The sequence below is a fragment of the Cyphellophora attinorum genome (genome assembly GCF_001299255.1).
Source record: "Cyphellophora attinorum strain CBS 131958 chromosome Unknown Contig5, whole genome shotgun sequence".
NCBI classification, from domain to species: Eukaryota; Fungi; Ascomycota; class Eurotiomycetes; order Chaetothyriales; family Cyphellophoraceae; genus Cyphellophora; species Cyphellophora attinorum.
This window is the reverse complement of record NW_017253233.1, coordinates 1139550-1161495: the sequence shown is the minus strand read 5'-3', so window position 1 is coordinate 1161495 and position 21946 is coordinate 1139550. Positions and strand designations below refer to the sequence as shown.

General features: G+C 54.6%; 9 protein-coding genes across 9 annotated transcripts; 8 read left to right on the top strand and 1 right to left on the bottom strand.

Annotated features, from left to right (window-relative positions):
• Positions 1-765: 765 nt before the first annotated feature.
• AB675_7109 (uncharacterized protein) lies at positions 766-2499 on the top strand (the record flags this gene model as incomplete). Its single annotated transcript, XM_018147452.1, has 1 exon — positions 766-2499. The coding sequence occupies one exon, from the start codon at positions 766-768 to the stop codon at positions 2497-2499; it is 1734 nt and encodes a 577-aa protein (XP_018003345.1).
• Positions 2500-3911: 1412 nt separating this feature from the next.
• On the bottom strand, positions 3912-5429 carry AB675_7108 (Protein mlo2; the record flags this gene model as incomplete). The annotated part of the gene is made up of 1 exon (XM_018147451.1): positions 3912-5429. The coding sequence occupies one exon, from the start codon at positions 5427-5429 to the stop codon at positions 3912-3914; it is 1518 nt and encodes a 505-aa protein (XP_018003417.1).
• Positions 5430-6015: 586 nt separating this feature from the next.
• Positions 6016-7429, top strand: AB675_7107 (uncharacterized protein; the record flags this gene model as incomplete). The annotated part of the gene is made up of 3 exons (XM_018147450.1): positions 6016-6274; positions 6366-6681; positions 7009-7429. 3 exons carry the CDS (start codon positions 6016-6018, stop codon positions 7427-7429), a joined length of 996 nt encoding a protein of 331 aa, XP_018003589.1.
• A 263-nt stretch (positions 7430-7692) lies between these two features.
• On the top strand, positions 7693-9302 carry AB675_7106 (Quinidine resistance protein 1; the record flags this gene model as incomplete). Its single annotated transcript, XM_018147449.1, has 2 exons — positions 7693-7868; positions 7964-9302. 2 exons carry the CDS (start codon positions 7693-7695, stop codon positions 9300-9302), a joined length of 1515 nt encoding a protein of 504 aa, XP_018003602.1.
• Positions 9303-9853: 551 nt separating this feature from the next.
• AB675_7105 (uncharacterized protein) lies at positions 9854-10464 on the top strand (the record flags this gene model as incomplete). The annotated part of the gene is made up of 2 exons (XM_018147448.1): positions 9854-9934; positions 9988-10464. 2 exons carry the CDS (start codon positions 9854-9856, stop codon positions 10462-10464), a joined length of 558 nt encoding a protein of 185 aa, XP_018003329.1.
• Positions 10465-11588: 1124 nt separating this feature from the next.
• AB675_7104 (uncharacterized protein) lies at positions 11589-12696 on the top strand (the record flags this gene model as incomplete). Its single annotated transcript, XM_018147447.1, has 3 exons — positions 11589-11659; positions 11728-12402; positions 12438-12696. 3 exons carry the CDS (start codon positions 11589-11591, stop codon positions 12694-12696), a joined length of 1005 nt encoding a protein of 334 aa, XP_018003477.1.
• Positions 12697-13480: 784 nt separating this feature from the next.
• Positions 13481-15751, top strand: AB675_7103 (putative acyltransferase; the record flags this gene model as incomplete). Its single annotated transcript, XM_018147446.1, has 1 exon — positions 13481-15751. The coding sequence occupies one exon, from the start codon at positions 13481-13483 to the stop codon at positions 15749-15751; it is 2271 nt and encodes a 756-aa protein (XP_018003480.1).
• A 614-nt stretch (positions 15752-16365) lies between these two features.
• On the top strand, positions 16366-19196 carry AB675_7102 (F-box/WD repeat-containing protein lin-23; the record flags this gene model as incomplete). Its single annotated transcript, XM_018147445.1, has 2 exons — positions 16366-18905; positions 18935-19196. The coding sequence occupies 2 exons, from the start codon at positions 16366-16368 to the stop codon at positions 19194-19196; spliced, it is 2802 nt and encodes a 933-aa protein (XP_018003542.1).
• Positions 19197-19885: 689 nt separating this feature from the next.
• Positions 19886-21479, top strand: AB675_7101 (Purine-cytosine permease fcyB; the record flags this gene model as incomplete). Its single annotated transcript, XM_018147444.1, has 2 exons — positions 19886-20712; positions 20780-21479. The coding sequence occupies 2 exons, from the start codon at positions 19886-19888 to the stop codon at positions 21477-21479; spliced, it is 1527 nt and encodes a 508-aa protein (XP_018003413.1).
• Between the last annotated feature and the right edge of the window lie 467 nt (positions 21480-21946).

Sequence of the window (21946 nt, the reverse complement as noted above, 5' to 3'; positions counted from 1 at the left end):
GACATCCATCCACCCCATCGGTGATCTCATGCTTCTGTTCTGTCCGCCTACTCATGGGGAACACACAAGCTCCGATTGTGCCCGCAATCCGCACAGCCCTTTTTGAAAATCGGCTGTGCGTTCTCGCAGTAGATGAGCACGCTGTCGCCGGCACAGACCCACATGCCGACGCTGGGAGCGGTCGTGCAGAGAGGATCCGGTGGGCAGGTGGTCGTGTCGGGGTTCCAGCGGCATTCCCGTTTGAGCGCGATGTCGTCGATGGTTTGGCGGGGTTAGGCGCATCCGGTCGCACTTGAGGCTTGACCGTTCTAGAAATGTGTACAGCCACAGGAATGTACTCCTCGCGTGGGTGTGCTACTAAAAGCTAATCTGCAAATAGAAACTATGTACAGCTGAGCAACCACAACCTGACGGTTTTCTCCCAAGTCTGCGGTGCTGAATGCCGCTGTGATAGGTGGGCTGAGATCTACGACTTTCCTAATTCGTTGTCAGTGTCGATATTCTGAAGCTTCTATGTCGCTGCCAGAGATGGGTGTGTTCCTGAACCGCTCGAACTGTCAGCCCTGGTGGTGTGCTCCTTACCAGCGCTGCTGTCTGTAACGGACTTTGTGCGCTGCTACAACGGTACCGTCCTTGTGGGACACGCAAGCTCAATGTGATGGCTGTGCCATGACTTGAAGCTGTACTTATACTGCATTGACCCTCTACGTCCCTGTCAGTAAGTCCAATCCATTAACATCAAAGATCCATTACACTCGCTTCACCATGTCGTTCAAAACACTCGCTACTTTGCTTGTCCTTCGAGGTCTCTCTTTCACGTTAGCTCAAGATTCTGCTTGCGCAGAGTCGTGCAACGACACCTTGACAAGCTGCCAGGCTACCACCGACGCAGACCTGACCCAGTGCCAGTCGGACTACACCACATGTCTTGACGCGTGTCCTGTAACCACGACCACCATATCTACGACAAGCTCTGAGGAGCCAACTACTACGAGGTCTACAGAGACTACTACAAGTTCTACGGACACAACTACTACGAGTTCTACAGAGACTACCACAAGTTCTACAGAGACTACTACAAGTTCTTTGTACACTACTACAAGCTCTACAGACACGACTACCACAAGCTCTTCGTACACAACTACCACGACTCCTGCAATCACGACAACAACCACCACTAGCTGGACCACCACTTCGACTCCATCTCCAACCACCACCATCTCGGTCTCTCCCTGCGCTCAGGCCTGTAACGATGCACTTGATGACTGCCAAGCCGCGCCGAACGCAAATCAAGCATCCTGCGCCGCCAACTATGCAAGCTGCCTCAACTACGACCCATTTACCAATACCCCTTTCGTCACGGCCACTGCTTGCTCTGCTAGCTCGACAACGACGACGACTCCACCTGCAACCACCACCTCAGTCTCTCCTTGCGCTCAGGCCTGTAACGCTGCACTGGTCAGCTGCCAAAACGCGCCAAACGCAAATCAAGCATCCTGCGCCGCCAACTATGCAAGCTGCCTCAACTACAACCCATACACCAATACCCCTTTTGTCACAGCTACCGCTTGTTCTGCTAGATCGACGACGACAACTCCACCTGCAACCACCACCTCAGTCTCTCCTTGCGCTCAGAAGTGTAATGCTGCACTTGTCAGTTGCCAAAACGCGCCGAACGCAAACCAAGCATCCTGTGCCGCCCAGTACGCAAGCTGCCTCAGCTACAACCCATACACCAATACCCCTTTCGTCACAGCCACCGCTTGCTCGCCGCGCTCGACAACCACAACGCCGCCTTGGACGACCACGACGGCGCCTCCCGCCCCAGGCTGCGCACAGAAATGCGTCTCCTCTTACACCTCCTGCAACACTGCATCGGTCAGCGGCTTACCACCTAACCACGCCTACTGCGCAGCTCAACTGGCCGGATGCGTAAACTACAACCCCTTCACCGGCAGCCCATTCGTGACACCAACAGCATGCTCACCCACTCTACCACCTCCAGCTCACACCACCACTCCCGCGGCGGGTTGCGCACAGAAATGCGTCTCCTCTTACAACTCCTGCAACACCGCATCGGTCAGCGGCATGCCAGCTAATCACGCCTACTGCGCAGCCCAACTCGCCGGATGCGTAAACTACAACCCCTTCACCGGCGGCTCTACATTCGTCACACCCACAGCATGCTCACCCACTTCGCCACCTCCATCTCCGCCACCACCGACGTCAAGGTCAACTGGTCCGCCCATCGTCGTCGTCACTACCGCACCACCACCACCACCACCCGTCGTTGTCATTACTGTGACTCCACCACCCGTCATCGTGACGACCTCCCCCAACGGTGGTGCTCCCGTGACTATCACTTCCACACCGACGCCTGTGGTCTCGACTATCACTCCTACTACGTCAGCGACTCCCGTCTCGACTTTCAAGGGCGATGCTGCTGCCGCTCCGGCGGCTCTTGGATGGGCCGCGCTAGGTTTGCTGGCGTTCCTCTAATCGCGTACGAGCACAGGGACTTTATACATGATAGTGCGTTGTAGGAGATACTCTCAAGATTTGTATTTGGCATATTACTAGTTAATAGAATAAAAGCATACACCACTCAAGACCTGGAAAATATGTAGATTCTGTCCAAGACAACCTAGGTAGTGTACACGCTATCCTGCCCACTGCAGCGATTTTTAAGCCATAGTTGAGTGTACTTATTGATGATTGTCCGGATTAGGATATCCGGACCCCGGCCTACTGGAATGCATGATGATGATCCAATGCGGAGATCTTCAAAGATCACAGATCACATCCGGGACGAAGCGACAGGTTTCATCTGCCGACACCGACATCCCTCAATACACGGGGACGGTGGGTGGGGGAGGTGGTGGGGAGGAGGTGGCCGCGAAGCGGCCACCGACTCACCACCACCTCAGGCGAGCGAAGCGAGCGATTTCCTGGTCGCGCCGCAGGCGCTCCCTATAGAGAAGGGAGTGTAGAAGGATTGGATTGTGGGAGTGCAGAAGTGTGAGAGGTTAGGTACAGTAGTCACAGGCGAGTAAAGGACACACTGGGGTAGGGGACAAAGTTGTAGAGGGTTAGGATGGGCAGCTAGGTAGATATAAAAATACACGGCACACTCGCGCTCTTGCTGCCCCGACCTTTAAAATCATCTGTAAACAGAACGTAGATGTGCTCCTCTGTTTCTGATAAAGGGAAGTTCTGGGGCGTCAGCTTTACGTTGGGGCAGGCATGTTGAAGAAGAGGATTGAGGCAGGCTTTTATGCTTTTGCCGTCCGCTATTGGTAATTGTTTAGATCTGGTTCGAGTGAGTGAGTGGGTGAGTGGGTGCCATGATTCAGCCGACTATTGCCATGTTGGTGACGGCGCTGCCGGGCGAACATGCTCTGTATTCCTCTTGAGGCGCGCTGGGTGAGCTACACCCACCATGTAGGGGGCGGCAGAATTATGGAGGCCGAGCTCGTGCTTCGCGCAAAGGACAATTCGTAGGCTTGGCCGTGGGGGGTCTTCTGCGGTGGAGACCAGCTGGGCCAGGAACAAGCCGTAATGGGCGCAATATGGCATGATCTCGTGGCAGGCAGGCAGCAGTTGTGAGTTGGAAGTTCGGCTGCTTAGGAAGAGGGGCCTTCTGCCTCCGCAAGGTCCATGATAATTCTGATCGAGCCGCTTGCGTACTAGTCTCCGCCCGTACACATACCCGATTGAGGCTTCATTCAATATCACTTACTTGTCAGATGTAGATTGAGTAAGAGACTGATGGACAACGAGGCCTTTGATTCCATATCGGTCGCATTGCCGTTGTCGGCTTTTTGTCAAGTCTTGCCCCTACTAGGGCCAATACCTTACTGCTTTGCACCGAAAGTCCGCGCCTTGCTATCAGATAGCTCATCGCATCTGCATCAATAACCCCTCTGTTCTCTCCTGCCATCACCCCCGGTCTCATTCTCGTCCTCTGTCGGCTTCTCCCGCGCCTCCCTAATCCCCTCACTGTCACCCCTCAATCCCTCAAAATACGCCTTGACATCCTCCGCACTCACTACCTTCCCACTCTCCGCGAACGGCTGCAAGAACGTCTTGACTTTATCCTTCAGATGGTTGTACGCCATCACGCCCTCAATGGCTCGGACGCGATCGATGTTGTTGAGAGCAGATTCGCCCCTTTCCAGGATGGAGCGCGTGCCGGTTGAGCCGGCGGAGTGGTTAGTCGCGCCATTCGGATGGGAGGGTGAGTCTGAGGAGAGGGAGGGGGCGTAGACGGACTCTTCTTCGCGGAGGACGCGGTGGGGAATGAGGTTTGGGTAGCAGGCGGGGCAGTGGCAGAGGTGGTCGCGGAAGTCCTCGCGGAGGAAAAGTGTGAGTTGGGAGGTGGGTGGAATGGCGGGCAGGCGAGTGTGCTTGTGGGACGGTACTGGAGTGGGATCGGTGGCAGGAGTCAGAGTGGCTGCGGCGCTGGTGGTGACAGCCACGGATGACTTGTCCGTAGAGGTCGTTATGTTCTCTTCTTTGACGCGTTTGACCGGGCTACCCGCACGAGCTATTGCAGAGGCGTCTTCATCGGCGTCATCAGACGCTTTCCGCTTAAGATTCGGCCTTTCTGATGATATGGGAGCTGGGTCGGAAGCCGCTTTGTGAAATACTGGTGGGAGGAAGCCTTCGGTGCCGGCATATGCCTTCAACCAGGGATAGGCATCGACACATTTGTAGCAGATCATGCCCTCGAAATCGTCGTCGTCTGGGAAGCCCTCGGGCTTAGGGTGGTCGTGGTCCTTCTCCTCGCCGTCCGGTGCGGCTGCGGCATCCTTTCTCTCGTCCTTTCCACTCCAATCTTTAGGCAACCCCATCAGGCACTCAGGATGATACCAGTCCTCTCCGCACCCGCCATTCTCGACAGTACCGAGGCCAGCGCACTGATACATGGTACCCTTCTCCTTGTCGGCATCATACTCCTCGCCACAAGCACAGAATTGGTTCCGAAAGTTGTGATTGTACTGATTCTCTTTCGCCGCCTCTTCGCCACTAACGCCTCGTGCTCCAGTGACAGGATCTGATCGAAGAGTACAGGGCATGCCGTTCGTAAAACGTGCTGAGCCGCAGTCACAGACAAAGTTGCGCCTACTGAACAGCTCAACAAGATTATGATCGCCATGGCAGGCGATGGAGCATGAGTAGCATATGCCGGCGGGAGTGTACTGTTGTGCGGCAGATGCAGGTGGCGGGCTGCAGGTCAGACAGGCGTAGACATCTTGCCGGAGGGGTCCTAGATCCTTTGTGCATCTGTCAAACTTGTATGGTAGCGTATCTCGGGCGTCGGCTTCGAGTGATAATTGCTGTTCGATGAATTCAGAGGCGGTTTGCGAATCTCGATGCACTTGTTTCGTCGGCTCATCATCGTTGACAATAGGCTGGGACTCTGCCATCGTCGGTATCGGAAAAGAGCAGGCGCGACAATAACACAGAATGAATACGATCGAAAGATCTTGCGAGTTGGTTTCGAGGTCGAGGTCGAGGTTTCCGACTTCACTTGTCGAGATTCACCGGGCACTTTCTCCACGTCGAGGTCGCGCCTGCTAGAAACGCGTGTTGGCGGTTTCTCCAACTTCTTAACACGAAAATGCTCCGCTTCCACTTCCACACCGACGAGCGCCTGACGGAGTCCACAACCTCATCGCATCCTCTGTCGAGTTGTATCTTTCGGACGCCTGGGAGCGCCCTGCGTGCGATGTCTACTCAGAGATGGCCAGATACTCTCGTTCGCGTCAGAAAGCCTGCAACTCGTGCTCGGTTTCCAAGACACGGTGTATCCCTGGAGCAGAGCGATGTGCCCGCTGCGAGCAGAAGAATGTCCGATGCATATGGCCCGCAGATGTGATCAGCACTCCGGAACATGCTTCGCGCGAGGGGTCTACAACGAGTCCAAGGAGCGGCGCTGTCTCTTTGCGGGAGTTGCTTCCTGCTCCGCCTCCACCACCTGAAGCAGTCAGGTTGGCGGCTTCACAGAGTCCGATGGGCAGCGAGCATACTGTGCGGGGCGGGCTCTACGGCAGAGACACTACAGCGTTGCCAGATGCACCACCTAGAGCCATCAGCGAGCATAGCCTTGATTTCTCACGGCTGGATATGGCTTGTCCCATCGATGCTGCTGACATCAGCAATCGGTGGCTGAAAGCATACGTCCCAGATCCCTCGCATAAGGCTAAGCAATACAGCGGGCCCATCACGGCCTTCATTTACCGGATGTTGAAGTCTTTCGCCGCTGCAGTCGGTGAGTTCCGGTCCCCAGGCGGGCTCTAGCGGTTTGTTGCCTCCGAGCTCACTGTCAGACGTACTACCAGCACTGACAGGATATTTTGTAGTGCGCGGTGAAGGCGCTCCTTCATTTGTACATCCACTGATGGCTTGGCCACCGTCGCCCACCACCCATTTGTCCACGTGCATGAGTCTAGTCCGTATCTTCGATCGGGCAGGCCCAGGCACCGAGCACCTCTCGAGCATTCTGCTGGGAGAGATGACGAGAGTCTACGACGAACATCAGAACCTCGAGCCACATGCTATCGTGGCTGCTTACCAGGCTTACTCAATCTATACACTAGTTCTGTTCTTCTATGTGAGTGAGGTACACGAAAACCTTCCGACCGCCATGTTGAACCTGCAGGAACTTGCAAGTGCAAGGTATGTGTGCTCAAGTCAGTCTTCGCTCTCCCTCGCAGCAGTCGCTCCGCCTCCTCTAACCAGTCTCTCTCTTTCGTCAGATCAGTATTCGCTCTCCCTCACAGCGGTCTTTCCATCTCCTCTAATCAGTCTCTCCCTTTCGTCAGATCGGTCTCTTCCCTCGATCGAACTACTCGCAACAGTACTTCGGGCCGTCCACGTTGGTCTTTGTCTAGTTCTTGTTCTCGTGCCCCAGCCCTGTTCTTCGACTAGCGTGCGCTATACTCCCATTCTGTGCGAGACAGCTGCAAGCGCGTCATTTCGGCCTGTTGCTGATACAACCTACAGCGCAGCCGTTGGCGTGACGTGCAGGGCAGAAGGACAGCGCGAGAGGCCCAGGTGGGAGGAGTGGATCGTCGCCGAGTCCCAACGAAGGACCCTTTACGCCATGTATATGTTCGACAGCGTTCTCACTGCGAGAGATGGCGTACCAACCTTCATCAGCACCGAGCTCCACGGACTTCCTGCTGCAGGGCCCTCTAATTTGTGGAGAGCGACTTCGAGACAGGAATGGCAGACCGACTATAATCAGTATCTTGCCCGCTGGCCCGACGGCATTCTTCGACTCGATGAGTTGTGGCCGATGCCGGCCGAATTCGACGACGAGGTCATCAGGAAAAGGCGTGGCAGAGTGGATCGGTGGCTGATCAATCTCGACGAGTACGGCATTATGCTTTATACCGTCACGAGCTGCACCCACGGCACTTGAGTCGAGGCGGCATCTGATCGTTTCATCGCTTAGTACGGGTGAAAGCGAATTGTCGCCCATCTCCGTCCGTCCTGATAGGAATTCGGATCTCGCATTCTGAACACCGACCGGCTTACTTACTGTGCCGTGCCGATTGCGATGAGTTGGTCGGGGAGTTGACTGACCAATCATCACTGTCCTCGAGCCCTCCGATCGCTCGACTGCCAAATATATAGCCGCCTTCAACGCCCAGAGTCTCACTCACTGGTCAGGCAATTCATAACATGAGCAACACCGCACATCACAACAACGAAAGCACGCATACCGACTCTGATATAGCACCACCTCTAGCCCTGAAGTCTGAGCCATACAGCATATTCGACAGGCGGCAGAAGGCAATAATTGTGTTCCTTGTCGCAGTCGCAGCCACTTTCTCCGGCTTCGCCAGCAATGCATACTTGTACGTATACTCACCAATCTCATGGGGCGAGACATCGATCTCCGGGGTCTGATTCGAGGTCTTTCCGATACATGTTCAGTCTAACGGTGCGATAGCCCTGCGATCACAGCCGTCGCAAGGGACCTGCACGTGTCGAATGAGCTGATCAACCTCACGATAACAGCTTATCTCGTCTTTCAAGGTCTGGGGCCCAGTCTGTGGTCACCACTCTCGGATGTCAAAGGACGACGAATTGCATACATCTGCTGCTTCATAGTCTTCATTGCCGCCTGTATAGGTCTCGGACTATGCCAGAACTATGCCACCCTACTGGTGCTACGAATGCTACAAAGCGCGGGCAGTGCGTCAACGATAACAATTGGGTCAGGAGTCCTGGGCGACATTACGACACGCGCTGAGAGAGGCGGCTACATGGGCATATTCCAGGCAGGCTTTCTGACGCCAGTCGCAATCGGTCCAGTGATCGGAGGTGCCCTTGCTGGCGCTCTCGGCTGGAGGTCAATCTTCTGGTTCATCGTTATTTACTGTGGGATATTCCTAGCAATTCTTGTTCTGGTACTGCCAGAGACTCTCCGCTACAGGGTCGGAAACGGTAGCCGGCTCCCCACAGGATTGATCGGCAGGTGGCCACTCGTTCTCTATCAGAAGACAACGAAGGTCCAGTGGGCTTCTTCTCCGCCTGCGGCTCGTCCATCCAAGAAGCACGTCAACGTCCTTGGGCCACTCCGAATCCTCACAAGCAAGCAAGCTGCACCAATCATTCTCTTCCTCTCGATACAGTATACGGTCTGGTATATGGGCATATCGGCTATAGCCACTTTGTTCGAGGAACGCTATAGACTTTCTGAGACCCAGATCGGCTTGACATTCATCGCGAACGGGGTGGGGTCGATGCTCGGTACGCTCACCACCGGGAAGATTCTTGACATCGACTTCCAGAAGATCCAGAGAAAGCTGGCGGAAGAGTCTGGATCTGATGGCACGGCTCCTGTCGACCCTACCGATCCAAAGTTTCCACTCGAGCGTGCTCGTCTCCGGCTCATGCCAGCCTTCACCATTGTTCAGGTCTTGTCTCTGTTACTGTTCGGCTGGACGGTGCATTACTCAGACAAAGTCCCTCTCGCCATACCGATCATCTCCACCTTCGTCACGGGATGGACAGCGGTAGGCATGCAGTCTGCCATTACGACGTACCTGGTCGACGTCTTCTCGGACCAGAGCGCTGCAGCGAGCGCGAGTCTGAACTTGGCGAGGTGCTTGCTGGCTGCTGGCGGTACGAGCATCATCATACCATTGATCAACGCCATAGGGGTCGGCTGGGCATTCACGCTTTGCGCTGTGGTGCAGATACTAAGCCTTGCTGGTGTCTTTGTCCAGTGGAAGTTTGCTGGGAAGTGGCGCCAGGAGGCTGATGAGAAGAGCGCGACGAGTTGATCGGGCAATAATGGCAAGATTAGATATGCAGCAGTCTGGCTGTTCCGGCTCGCAGCTTGGATGACCCCAACATCGAAGCTCCAGATATTCCATTCTCGCATCTGGGACGATTTAAACCTCGAAGCACACATCATTCCATGCTCAAAGTCAAAGCCCGCCCAAACCCAACAGTCCAGCGAGGCGAAAGCGAGGCACTGCCTTTATGTTCGTCTTGGTCTTGTGCTAGGTTCTGTTGCTGTTGACCAGATAGGTCGATCCTGAGCTTGGACGAGCACGGCGGCGCTACCAAGTTGCCAAGGTGAGGTCGTTCACACATGTCTGAGTGTACCTTGGTTCCCCTGCCGGTCACTTCACTTGGCCAAATTGAATGTGATGCCCCAGGCAACCACACGTCGTTCGCACCTGCCACTTTCGAACACTTTCCTCGACGATCTGAAAACTTCTCCTTCTACGCTACGATTTTTAGCTTTTCTACCTTCAACCACTTCCCACGCTTTTCAAGGACGGGAAATAGAACTTGCGCTGGACACAAAGGTCTCCCAGCCTCCATCATGGATGCAGATATGTCTTATGGTCCCAAAGGGTACAGCGACGGCGCGGTCGAGGGCGCAGATGAGTATCAAGGCGTGCTCGTAAGTCGTCATCGAGATGAAGTCCTGGACCCTGCGCTGACTGACTACCAAAGGCGTCAGCAAATGTGCACTGGACGTCTGAGTCGACATTTCCCTTCCTGAAGCTTCCTGCCGAGATTCGGAATAAGATCTACCAATACCTGCTGAAGGCTGGAGGCGAAATATATGTCAGCATACACAACGTGCGCCGTTCCTCTTGCATTCGTTTCCAAAGTCATACGGATCCTGAGCTTCTCGAAAACAACGTAGGAAGCTGGACTGGCACCTCCGAGCCTCTGGCAGCCGAAGTCCCGGGCGATGGTATCGGACTTCTGCTCACTTGCAAAGAAATACACCGAGAGGCCATCGTTGTATTGTATGCCGAGAACAAGATCACATACATCGATACATTTGGATGTTTTCATCCTCGGCATAGCTCGTGGCTGAAGCAGATTGGCGTTGATAACACAAGTTCGATCAAGGACTTTTCCATACGCGTACCTGTCGAGGAGCTTGGCAACAGCCCATTCACATTGCTAGAGTGCTATTGAGATAGTGCGACGCAATTTGTCAATAATCTTCCGCAAGGTCTCGAAAGCCTGGGACTCGGTGCAGCGATGACTTGTCAAACATTCACGTGGCATGAGCGCTGTGAACAGGACAATCCTCGACCCTGGCGGCGCTACAGAGCCCTGCTGCTCATGATAGCTGCGCAAGTAACGAAGGCTCATCCGACTCTCAGAAAGGCGATCTGGCAAGCAGGTAACGGTCTGAGACGTTGCGAAGACCGGAGAGTGCCAACAGCTCCTGGCGAATCTGAAGGAAGGCGAACAAAGCATGAGCTCTACCTCAAGTTCGGTCCAGCCGGCAAAATCTCGAGCCCCAGCACGGCAACTTACACGGCAGCTGGCGGCGAACTTGTGACCAAGAAGGATCTTGTGCTGGACTGCGTCAAGATACGGCGTCTCACTTGTGAAGAACTGGAGCGGCATGACGAACTGCATTTCGCCCTTCCGGATGATGCTTAGTCGTCAGAGCCATAGACGGACGGCTGATATCGGGTCCAGCAGCGGTCTGACAAGTTCAGCGGCGATCTAAGAAGGTGGGGGCTCGTTGGTCCCACCAGACGATGCAGTACATCAGATTCCTTTTCACTCGGGGAGGTCGAAGGGGAAGGGCGAGGACAGCTCGGTTCTCCTTCCGGGCAGCCTTGGGTTGCTGACCGGCCTTCCACGATGCAACAAGGGGGTAATGGTGATCGATGGGCATGAGCCGACTTGGAGACCATGTTTGCTCCGACTTCATGAGGGCCACTGACACGCTCCCTCTTAGTAGTAGTAAGTCTGGGCAGTCGAGACAGCCAGATAGTCAGCACTACCAGTGCCACCGTGACACTCTCTGGCCGAAACTGCCTGCAAGTCCGCAACATAGAAATGATGATTATGCTTCACCTGTGTTCCGTAGCTCCCTGCACAGGTCACTTCATTTGACGAGGTCGGCTGTTGAAACTGGGCAACGACTATTGCTTCTTGTCTTCCAACAGCGACTTCGCTACTCATACATTAATTTTTTGTGTTCCACAATTCGAGTCCTTTCTTGCTTCTGCCACTTCTCACACTTCTCAAGCATCACGGCAAGAACTTGTCTTCAGATCGAACTCTCATACATCTCCAGCATGGCTGCACATATCTACCACTCCCGCCGTGAAGATGGGAGCTTCTTTCGTCATGAGCTGCGCCAATCGAGGTACTGCATCCGCTAAGTCATGGCACTTTCTTAGCTGACGAACTGCCATAGTCACTGACAATCCTGAGCAATGCGTCCGTTTCGGAATCGCGCTTCCTCAAGGCACCTGCTGAGATCCGAATGAAGATATATCGCTACCTGCTAGTCGCCGACCGTGGTATGCGTCTCGAAAAGTCCACGCGCGCAAAGTGTCTGCTTGTGTGCAACAATGATGCTGCCGAACACCCCGGAGACGGAGTGCAGATTTTACGTACCTGCAGATTCATCTACCGGGAAGCAACCGCAGTGTTGTACTCGGAGAACAAGTTCTCATACGCGGAGACCTCTGATTCCCTCTCAAGCATAGGTGCTGGGTGGTTGACGCGGACCGGGTCCTTCAACAACTTCAACATAGGCTTCATCAAGAGCCTGACCTTACGAATCGCCACTAGAACCTGTAACATGCCTGGTATTGAAGGTCGGGTGGCGCGTGAACGAGCGTGGACAACGATGGCATTCAGACTCGCAGAAAACCTACCCGATCAGCTCCAACACATCACCGTCGGCCGCACCTGGCCTTGTTGGCGTCGTAAGAACAAATTCTACCCTCGCGATCAGACAATATCTCGTGGAAGCAGATCCAGAATTCTCCTCCTGGCCTCCATCATTACGAAGATGCACCCAAGGATCAAAAAGGCCGTGTGGCTGGCGGACAATGGCCTGAAGTACATCGACGAACAAGCATTCTGCACCAACCAAGATATGTACATCAGACTTGGGCTTGCTGGAGAAACTTCAGACATCCGCACAACGCGATACAGGGCACTCAATGGCAGTATGTCGACAAGAAAGACATCGTCTTCGACTGTGGTAGAATACGTGCTCTGAACCGGAAGGAGCGAAACTTGCACGACGAGCAGGATTTTGCTCTACCAGACGATGCCTTGTCGTCGGAGCTCGGCACGGAGAACCTGGACGAGCTGGGTGACTCGTACCTGGAGGCGTACAAGGATGGCTACTTGAGTCGTCCAAGTCTGGTCGGGGACGACATGGAGTGAGTGAGTGCTGCTCGCGCCGTCCGAATGTGGCAGGGAGCAGAGGCAGGGTTCAATGCGTTCATGGTCTTGCGTTCATGTCCCAATTCTCTGCGAGCGCGAAATTGGCATGCTACCAAGACCAATCGACGAGCATGAGTTCGTATTTACCGAGGGCCATTCGACCATCCTGGCGTTTGAGCAGCTTCAGGCAACGCCATAGTCAGCGGAGTCAAGAATGATGATCCATCGTGAGTTCTCGTGATGTTCCGCTTCGCATTGTGTACGGAAGTCTGCAAAGAGTGAATCGTAGGTCGTATGCGCACGGTCGTCGAACCAACGCACAGGAAAGAGAGGCTGTACTCAGGTGCCGCTACAGAAGTAGGACGTTGCTTTAGACTGTTCACCAATATAAATGTTGGTGACCGGGATTGGCGAAACTCGTTTGCCCGTGCCCCGCGCTGTGACAATGACGCTACGCTCCACCTCCACACGTTTTCCTCAACAACCTGCGACTCGAACTTCAGCCTGCCCAACAAACAGTCTTGCGCTTTACTAATTGTTCCGCGTTTGCTCATATACGATAAACCAAATCGATCTCAAGCCACTACGACTGCATCCTCGACGACCCCAGACCGTCAACAGCCCCGCCTTTCGAAAGTGACACTCATATATCCGGCGCAACTTCAGCCAACACGACACAGACACAAAGCCACGCCTGACATTTCGAGCGGGCTGGCGGCGCAGGCCTTTCGCCAGACCCTGCTCTCGACCCTGACATACCTGCTTGTCCCTCGAGCTACTCAAGATGCCTGAAGGCAGCGTCGCCCGCGGCCCCCCCATGAACCGCACGACCCGCCGCCGCCGCGGCAACGAGCGCCTCATCCCATGGATCTACGACATAGTAGTCTGGTCCCTCGGCCTCCTGATCGACCTCTACTTCCGCGAAGTCCACCCCCGCGGCGCCTGGAAGATCCCGCGCTCGGGCCCCGTCATCTTTGTTGCCGCGCCGCATGCGAACCAGTTCGTGGACAGCATGATATTGATGCGGATATTCAAGATGGAGGCGAATAGGAGGATCAGTTGGTTGATTGCGGAGAAGAGTACGAAGAGGAAGTTTGTCGGGGCGATGAGTAGGGCGGTGGGGAGTATTCCGGTTGGGAGGGCGTTGGATAAGGTGAAGAAGGCGGAGGGGAGGATATCCCTTCCAGATGCGGAGGGCGACGCTACGCTGATAGAGGGCCAGGGTGTTGACTTCGAGAACGGGCAGTTTGAGGTTGGTGGGTTGATTGTGTTGCCCAAGAGTGGGAATCAGACGCCGAGTGCGGAGATTGCGAAGATTGAGTCGAAGACGAGGATTAGGTTGAAGAAGCCTTTTACGAGTGAGGTTGCGCTGAAGGCGTTGAAGGCGGAGGGTGGGAGTTCGTTTCAGGTTGCGCCGTTTGTGGATCAGGGAAAAGTATATACTATGGTGTCTGATGAGCTCGATGCAGGCGGAGTGATTGGTATCTTCCCGGAAGGAGGGAGCCACGACCGGAGCGATCTACTGCCGTTGAAGGCTGGCGTGGCGATCATGGCGCTCGAGGCGTTGGCACGGAACCCGAATTGTGGTCTTAAGGTGATCCCTATCGGCATGAACTACTTCCACGCGCACAAGTTCCGGTCACGAGCAGTCATCGAGTTCGGTCATGTTATTGAGGTTCACCCTGACCAGGTCGAGGCATACAAGGCAGGAGACAGGAGGAATGCTGTCGGATCGCTGATGAGCACTGTTCAGGATGGTCTGACGGCAGTCACGCAGTCGAGTCCAGACTACGAAACGCTCATGCTGGCTCAGGCTGCCCGACGGTTGTATAACCCGCATGGGAAGAAGCTGCCGCTCTCACTGGTGGTGGAGCTCAACCGACGGCTGGTGAAGGGCTACACGATCTACAAGGACGAGCCTCGGGTGATCGAGATGAAACGTGAAGTGCTCCAATACAACCGGGAGTTGCGAGCGTTGGGAGTGCGGGATCATCAGGTCGAATGGGGCAACACCACGAAGCGGCCGTGGTGGCGTGTACTCTCGACATTGATCTACCGATTGGGAGAATTGGCAGTACTGGCAGTTGGCACTCTCCCTGGACTTGCCATGTTCTGGCCGTTGTTTGTGGTCACCAAGGTCATCTCGATGAAGAAGTCAAAAGAAGCACTGGCGGCTTCAACAGTCAAGATCAAGGGGCGAGATGTCATCACCACCTGGAAATTAATGGTGGCGCTTGCAGTCGCTCCGGCACTGTATGCGTACTACACGATCATCGTCTCGATCTGGCTGGTCTACAACCGGAGAGGCGGCTACTACAGCGACAAGGTGCCATACTGGATGCTGGCTCGGACATATGTGCCTGATTGGGTGCCGATATGGTTGTTTGCTATCGCCTTCACGATACTTTGTATTTCACTCACATTTGCCGCGCTGAGGATCGGTGAGATCGGCATGGATGTGCTAAAATCGCTCAAGCCATTGATCGTTGCGTTGGATCCTCGCTCGTCGAGCTCTTTGGCGCGGTTGACAGAGCATCGCAAAGAACTGTCAGCCAAAGTTACGGATGTTATCAATGCCTTCGGTCCAGAAGTGTACCCAGACTTCGACGCCAATCGCATCGTCGCAGATCCGTTCAGAGAAGGCGCATATCAGTCACAATATCGCGAAATCCCAGAGACCAAGGTTGAAGGCGCTACGGAGCCCACTACGCCAACTGCTGCAGAGCTGGAGGACAACACTTTGTATGGACGCTCTCTCAACTTCCTACCGAGCAACGAAACATTCATGAACATTGGCAGCTTTGGCTTCTTCTCATCGCGGCCTCATACGCCAAAGAGTCGCAGCCGTAGCAGCTCAACTGGTGCTGGTCTGGGACGGGGTGACGGATTGAAGCCTTTCAGCTCGATTGACACCCAGGACTTGAGCCAGCGCATTCGAGGTGCGATGAGGGAGCGCGGCAAGAAGCGTGCTAGTAACGCGGGAATGAGTGAGAGTAGCTGGGATGCTGTCTCTGAACCAGACGAAGAGGGTGTCGAGAGAAAGAAGGAGCGTTGAAGGGGGTATTTCCCAGGAACCAAAGGTTGATAGCATTTGGGTTCACAGCACAGTGGTTCGTAGACGGTGGCCGTGAGCAGCTTCTTGGGGCTGCATTTGAATGAATGACAACTATTCTTCTACTACTTCGGCGAGCGCGATGCCATCAGGATCGCTTGCCATTTTTGCACAATACCAGGGCGAAGAAGACTTGAAAGCACTTGAAGTTGAAAAGGGGCGATGGACGACCGGTACGTCACTGCCAAGGCCAGGGTTCGGGTTGCCAGGTGGTCAACAAGGCAGGCGCTCGCCGACCTCGACCTGGTTGGCATGTGGTCACAACAGCTGCCCTCAGCTTTGCATTGAGACTGGCACTGCGATTCCTGACACTCGCTTTCCGCTTCTCGAGTGCATGGCTGATACCGTGCATTGCCCGCATCGTATTTGCCAACGCTGCTGATTCTCTGACGCCGGCTGCTCGACAACAGCGACTTCGACGATTCACCACAAAGCGGACTCGGCCAATATCGTTCAGTGGCTCCTGGGTGGGAGCGGACCCGAACACTTTGGATGAGGCAACAGCGCCTGTACCCCTATACCATAGCCGCGAGCCTGGGTTCCGTCAGTACCGCAAGATGGAGGAGGACTACGAAGCGACAGCCATGACGGCAAACCCCTCGACCACCTCCTTCCGCATCGACGAGGGCTTTGCAGAGGACGCAGCCACTTTGGACGAGCATAATAATTCAGAGGTCGCACAGCTATGCCAGTCATGGCTCATGACCCGGTCTCACGCAGACCGCGCGGCGATTGCCGTCGAGTTATTACGAACGCTGCCTACGTCGTATCTGTCGAATATTGCTAAAGCGATGGATCCGATGCTACATATGGACCCCCTGAGCAAGCTGCCGGCCGAACTCATCATGCACGTGCTTCGATACTTGGATGCGCCGACGTTATTGACCATATCGTTGGCCTCAAAGAGCTGGAGAGATCGAGCACTGGACACGCCACTGTGGTTGGATCTATTCATATACGAGGGCTGGCAAATAGACCAAGCAGCACTCAAGTCGATCGAGGAGAAGATCCATTGGGGCCAGCTCAGTTCGAGGGAGCATCTTTCACCCAGGAAAGGCAAGGCTCGCATGATCAGCGCGGACGAATCAAGCCTACCTAGGCCGAAGAAGCGGGCATCTCCTGATATATATGCCACTCAGCAGCGTCAGGCAGCGGTCGAGCTACCGAACTGGGGCGAGCAGCATACCACTCCAGAGATTGCAAGTCCTCCGCAGCAGGACACCGACGATCAAGAGATGCTTGACGCCCCAAGCGCCCAGACACCCTCGCCAGCCAGGACCAATAGACCAAATAGTCGAGACACAGACGATGGAATGGACTTTGGACTAGGTCCGAGCGGCTCCACCATCGCCGACATTGGTGTAGGGCAGAGGGAACCCAGCTCTCTGTTCGATACACAATTAGTGACACGAGATGGACAGGACAAAAAGTTGAATTGGGCATACTTGTATAAACAAAAGCACAGGCTGGAAGAGAATTGGCTACACGGGCGCTATACTACATTCCAGCTCCCGGACCCAGCACATCCAGAAGAAGCGCACACAGAGTGTGTTTACTGCATACAATTCTCTGGCAGATGGCTCGTCAGTGGAAGTCGAGACAAGACGCTCAGAATTTGGGACATGGAGACACGACGGCTGAGAGGCCGACCCTTGACTGGACATTCACAATCGGTACTTTGTCTGCAATTCGATCCGGCTCCGGAGGAAGACATAATTGTATCTGGAAGTAGCGACGCGAGCATAATCATCTGGAAATTCTCCACCGGCGAGCTGATCAAAGAAATTAGGTCTGCTCACGACGAATCCGTGCTTAATCTGCGGTTCGATCACCGTTATCTGGTCACCTGCTCCAAAGACCACAAAATCAAGGTGTGGAATCGGCATGATCTCTCTGCAAATAGTCCGGATATTCCTAGGATCAAAGCCAACACTGCTGATATCGAGGTGGCTGCATATGTCATCGACATTGCCAACACATTGCCTCAGCAGCTGGACGATAGAATCGAGCATGGTCTGAAACCGCTCAAGGCCTGGTCCCATCTGCTCACTTTCAGGGGGCACAATGCCGCGGTCAATGCTGTTCAAATACGAGACGACCAGATTGTGTCAGCCAGTGGTGACAGACACATCATCATTTGGAGTATAAGTAAGGGACAGCGGGAGAAGTCGCTAACTACGCACATGAAAGGCATCGCTTGTGTCCAATTCGATGGCAGGCGCGTTGTCAGTGGCAGCAGCGACAACACTGTGCGCATTTACGATCCTCAAAGTGGGGCTGAGGTCGCTGTGCTTCAGGGCCACTCTAACCTCGTGCGCGCTGTTCAAGCAGACTTTGCAGATGTTCCTGGTCAGGAGGCTGAAGATTTCGACGAGGCGCGCAAGGCGGAGGAGTTGCTGAGGCAAGCCCTCGCCAACCAAGAGTCAGTCGAGCATGACCGTCACCACGCACGGCGTGTACGTAATGGTCAAGAGGGAACGTCGAGACCGACTTTCGGTGCTCAGCTTCCACCTGGTGGAGGCGGCAGCAAGTGGCGCAAGATTGTCTCTGGATCATACGACGAGACAATCATCGTGTGGCGTAAGAACCCACGGAACGGCGAGTGGGTCGTAGGCCAGACCCTGCGCCATGGCAGACCCCGAACAACCAGAAGGAACCACGCCCGAAACGTTCCCGCTGCTGTTCCTGTTGTGGCAGCTGCTGGAGTGCCCGTACTTCCAGTCGCGGGTCCAGCCATCGCACAACCACCGGTAATTCCGCCGCGGGCGAACGTACACATCAATCCGACCAATATTATGTCACAGGCTGTGAACGCGTCTCTGTCAACGCTGGGAGCTGGACTCTCAAATATCGTTGGAGCGGCTCGTGGACTCAACGGAGGACATCAGTTAGGTGGCTCAAACGCAGCTGCTGGACCGTCGCAGAGTGCTCATAACGCCACCACGACCAGTTGGTCTGCTTTCGCTGGAGGTCAGATGCAAGTCAACTCGAGCTTCTCGATCCATCCCTCTATTACCAGCTTTCCACCTCTGGGAGGCCGATCTACGGGCGGATTTCAACAATCGAACACGACTTTCCCGACATCCATGCCCCCAATGTCTGGCCCGTTACCGATGTCGATCGCAGCACCCACGGCGCCTGCTCCAGTGGCAGCAGCACCGGTGCAGCCACCACTGCTGCACCACCGCTCGCGCCTGCCATGGTACCAGCAGTTGCGGCTCAAGCTCCGCCGCCACCGCCGGCACCCACTGCTAACAGACGGGTCTTCAAGCTGCAGTTTGACGCAAGACGGGTGGTGTGCTGCAGTCAGGATACGAGGATTGTGGGTTGGGATTTTGCAAACAATGATCCGGAGATTATTGAATGCAGTCCTTTGTTTTTGGGTTGAAAACAATGTGATGAGACAGTCAAATCGATCTTGAAGATTTGGACACTGTACGATCAACAAATATGGGGAGTGGATGGTGTTCTAGCATTCTTGTGACGATAATCAGGAATATCTCAGCACTATGTCTCCGCCACCTCGCTGGCCGTTGTGAGAGAATATAGCCGGCAGCGTGGTCGATCTTATGATCACAGTCATTACCGTGTATAACGTCACTCATCGTATATGTATAATGCCCACATCTATTGTTCAGGTTCATCTGTTCTTGCCGCGTCCCCGTGTCCTCTTGAGTTGTCCGATCAAACTGATCTCACCTACTCCATTGGGTAATACCAGTTCCTGAAGTCTAGTCGCAAGGTTCGCCGATCACGGCACTCGGTGTTGGACCCGTGGGGCAACGGCCCGGGTCTGGAGCAAGGGTCCAACGTTTGCCTCGTTTCGAATTTTTGAATCATAAAGTTCTATGACCATCATGGATGTGGCGATATAGTCCCTCTCTTTCCCTCCGTGCTAATGGAGACCACTGGACATCTGTCGGCGGTGGAAGGAAGGGACCACGCAACAATTCTCACTCCTAGGTAGCTACTCGTCACATACCCGAACCTGCCAATAAAAGGGTACATCGAGAGCCCTAACCTGCAGACCTTGACTTTCATACCGGACGTCTCAGTCCAGCACTCCCTTGCAGGACAATGGCTACTATGACTTCTCGACCCAGTAGTGACGTGGAGAAGAACGCCGTCGCGCAGAATGCGATAGCTGATCAAACTGGCAACGGCCATGACTACACCAAGCCAGCGCCATCGACGTTCGAGAAGCTCAAGACAAGGATGTACCACTCCACCATCGTCGAATATCGCGGCATCGAACCAGTCCAACCCGAAGATCGAACCGACAGACGCTACATCAACGTCCTCTCCTTCTGGATCTCCATGACCCTCAGCGTGCTACCCATCATCTTCGGCATGCTCGGACCACTGGCATACGGCCTGTCCCTAACAAACTCAGCTCTTGTCATCCTATTCTTCAGCTTGCTTACCGCGGCGCCATGCGCGTATCTCGTCACGCTGGGGCCGAAGACGGGCATGCGGCAGATGTCGCTTGCGCGGTATAGTTTTGGCTACTATCCTGTTTCTGTTCCGATTCTGCTCAACCTTGCTACTCTGGTCGGGTACTGCATCGTTGGGGACGTTATTGGCGGCGAGGTTCTGGCTGCTGTAGCACCGCAGAAGATCAGCTGGACGGTGGGCATCGCCATCGTCGGCGTGATCGCCTTCTTCATCTCGGCTATGGGCTACAGGACTCTGCACTACTACGAACGTTATGCTTGGATGGTTGCGCTGGTCTGCATTGTAATTCTGATCGGCAGTGGTGGGAAGGATTTGCGGAAGCAATCTGTGTTTCCGGCTCCTGAGGCGTCCGCTGTGGTGAGCTTTGGGGGATTGATGGCTGGATACTTCCTACCGTGGGCGGCCATCGCTTCTGATTATTCGGTTTATATGAGTCCTGATGCTCCTGCGTAAGTCCACGTCTCCAATTTGCCGCAACGACACAGCGCTGGACAGTACTGACACAGCGTTGTGCAGGAAACGAATCTTTCTTTACGCCTACGCCGGCTTAACAATCCCAAGCATCCTCTTCCTCGTCCTAGGCGCCGCAATCGGCGGCGCTGTCCCCAACATCCCCTCCTGGTCCGCCGCCTACGAATCCGGATCAGCAGGTGAAGTCCTCGGTGCCATGCTAACACCGCTGGGCGGCTTCGGGCAATTCATCCTGGTCCTGCTATCATTGACCATCATCGCTAACCTAGCGGGCACCATCTACGCCGTCACACTAAATTTCCAGGCTCTCCTGCCAGTCTTCATCCGCATACCACGCGTAGCATACGCGGCCATCACGACGATGATCATGATCCCCATCGCAGTCAAAGCCGCCGAATCTTTCTTCGCCAACCTCGAGAACTTTGTCGGCGTGATCGGGTACTGGTCTGCCTCATGGGTTGCGGTTGTCCTGATCGAGCATTTCTGGTTTCGGAAGGGTGATGCGGCTAGCTATGCGATCGAGAAGTGGAATGATCCGAAGATGCTGCCGTCTGGGGTGGCGGCGATTGCGGCGGGGAGTTTGAGTATGGCGCTTGCGATTCCGAGTATGAGCCAAGTGTGGTATGTTGGGCCGATTGGGGTGAGGACGGGGGATATTGGGTTTGAGATGGCGGGGGCTGTTACTGCGGTTTTGTACGTGCCGTTCAGATATTTTGAGAAGAGGGTTCAGCGGCTGAATCGCTGAGTGGTGTGATGCGGCTGCATATGGTTGATGATGAAGAGACTGGTATATTGTGTTGAGAGTTACAATGCAAGGTCTTTGAAGTGAATACAGCTCCTCTTGATCTGTTTCACCTGTTGCCTTTTCTTCGCACAATAGCAGACTGGAGTGACGCTCCGCAAAAGCACAATAAACAAATCATAACAGCACCCAGATTCGATCTCGGACTTTCGCCCCGGGGTTGTTGTTACAGACGTGGCCAAATCACTCGCACCTGCCATCAGTCGGAATGCTTGCCATTGAATACCATGCTGCAGAATTGTGGTAGTCTGTGTGATCTGCGGACAAAAATTCGGAAAATGAAGATACAGAGACCTTACTGAAACCCGCGAGTCGCAGTCGATGTTAGGAGTTCGGCTCGTGGTGACTTTCTCACTTAACTCAGGCGAGTTTGTCAAGTCAGGATGTGCAGGGTTTCCCCATGGCTGTGC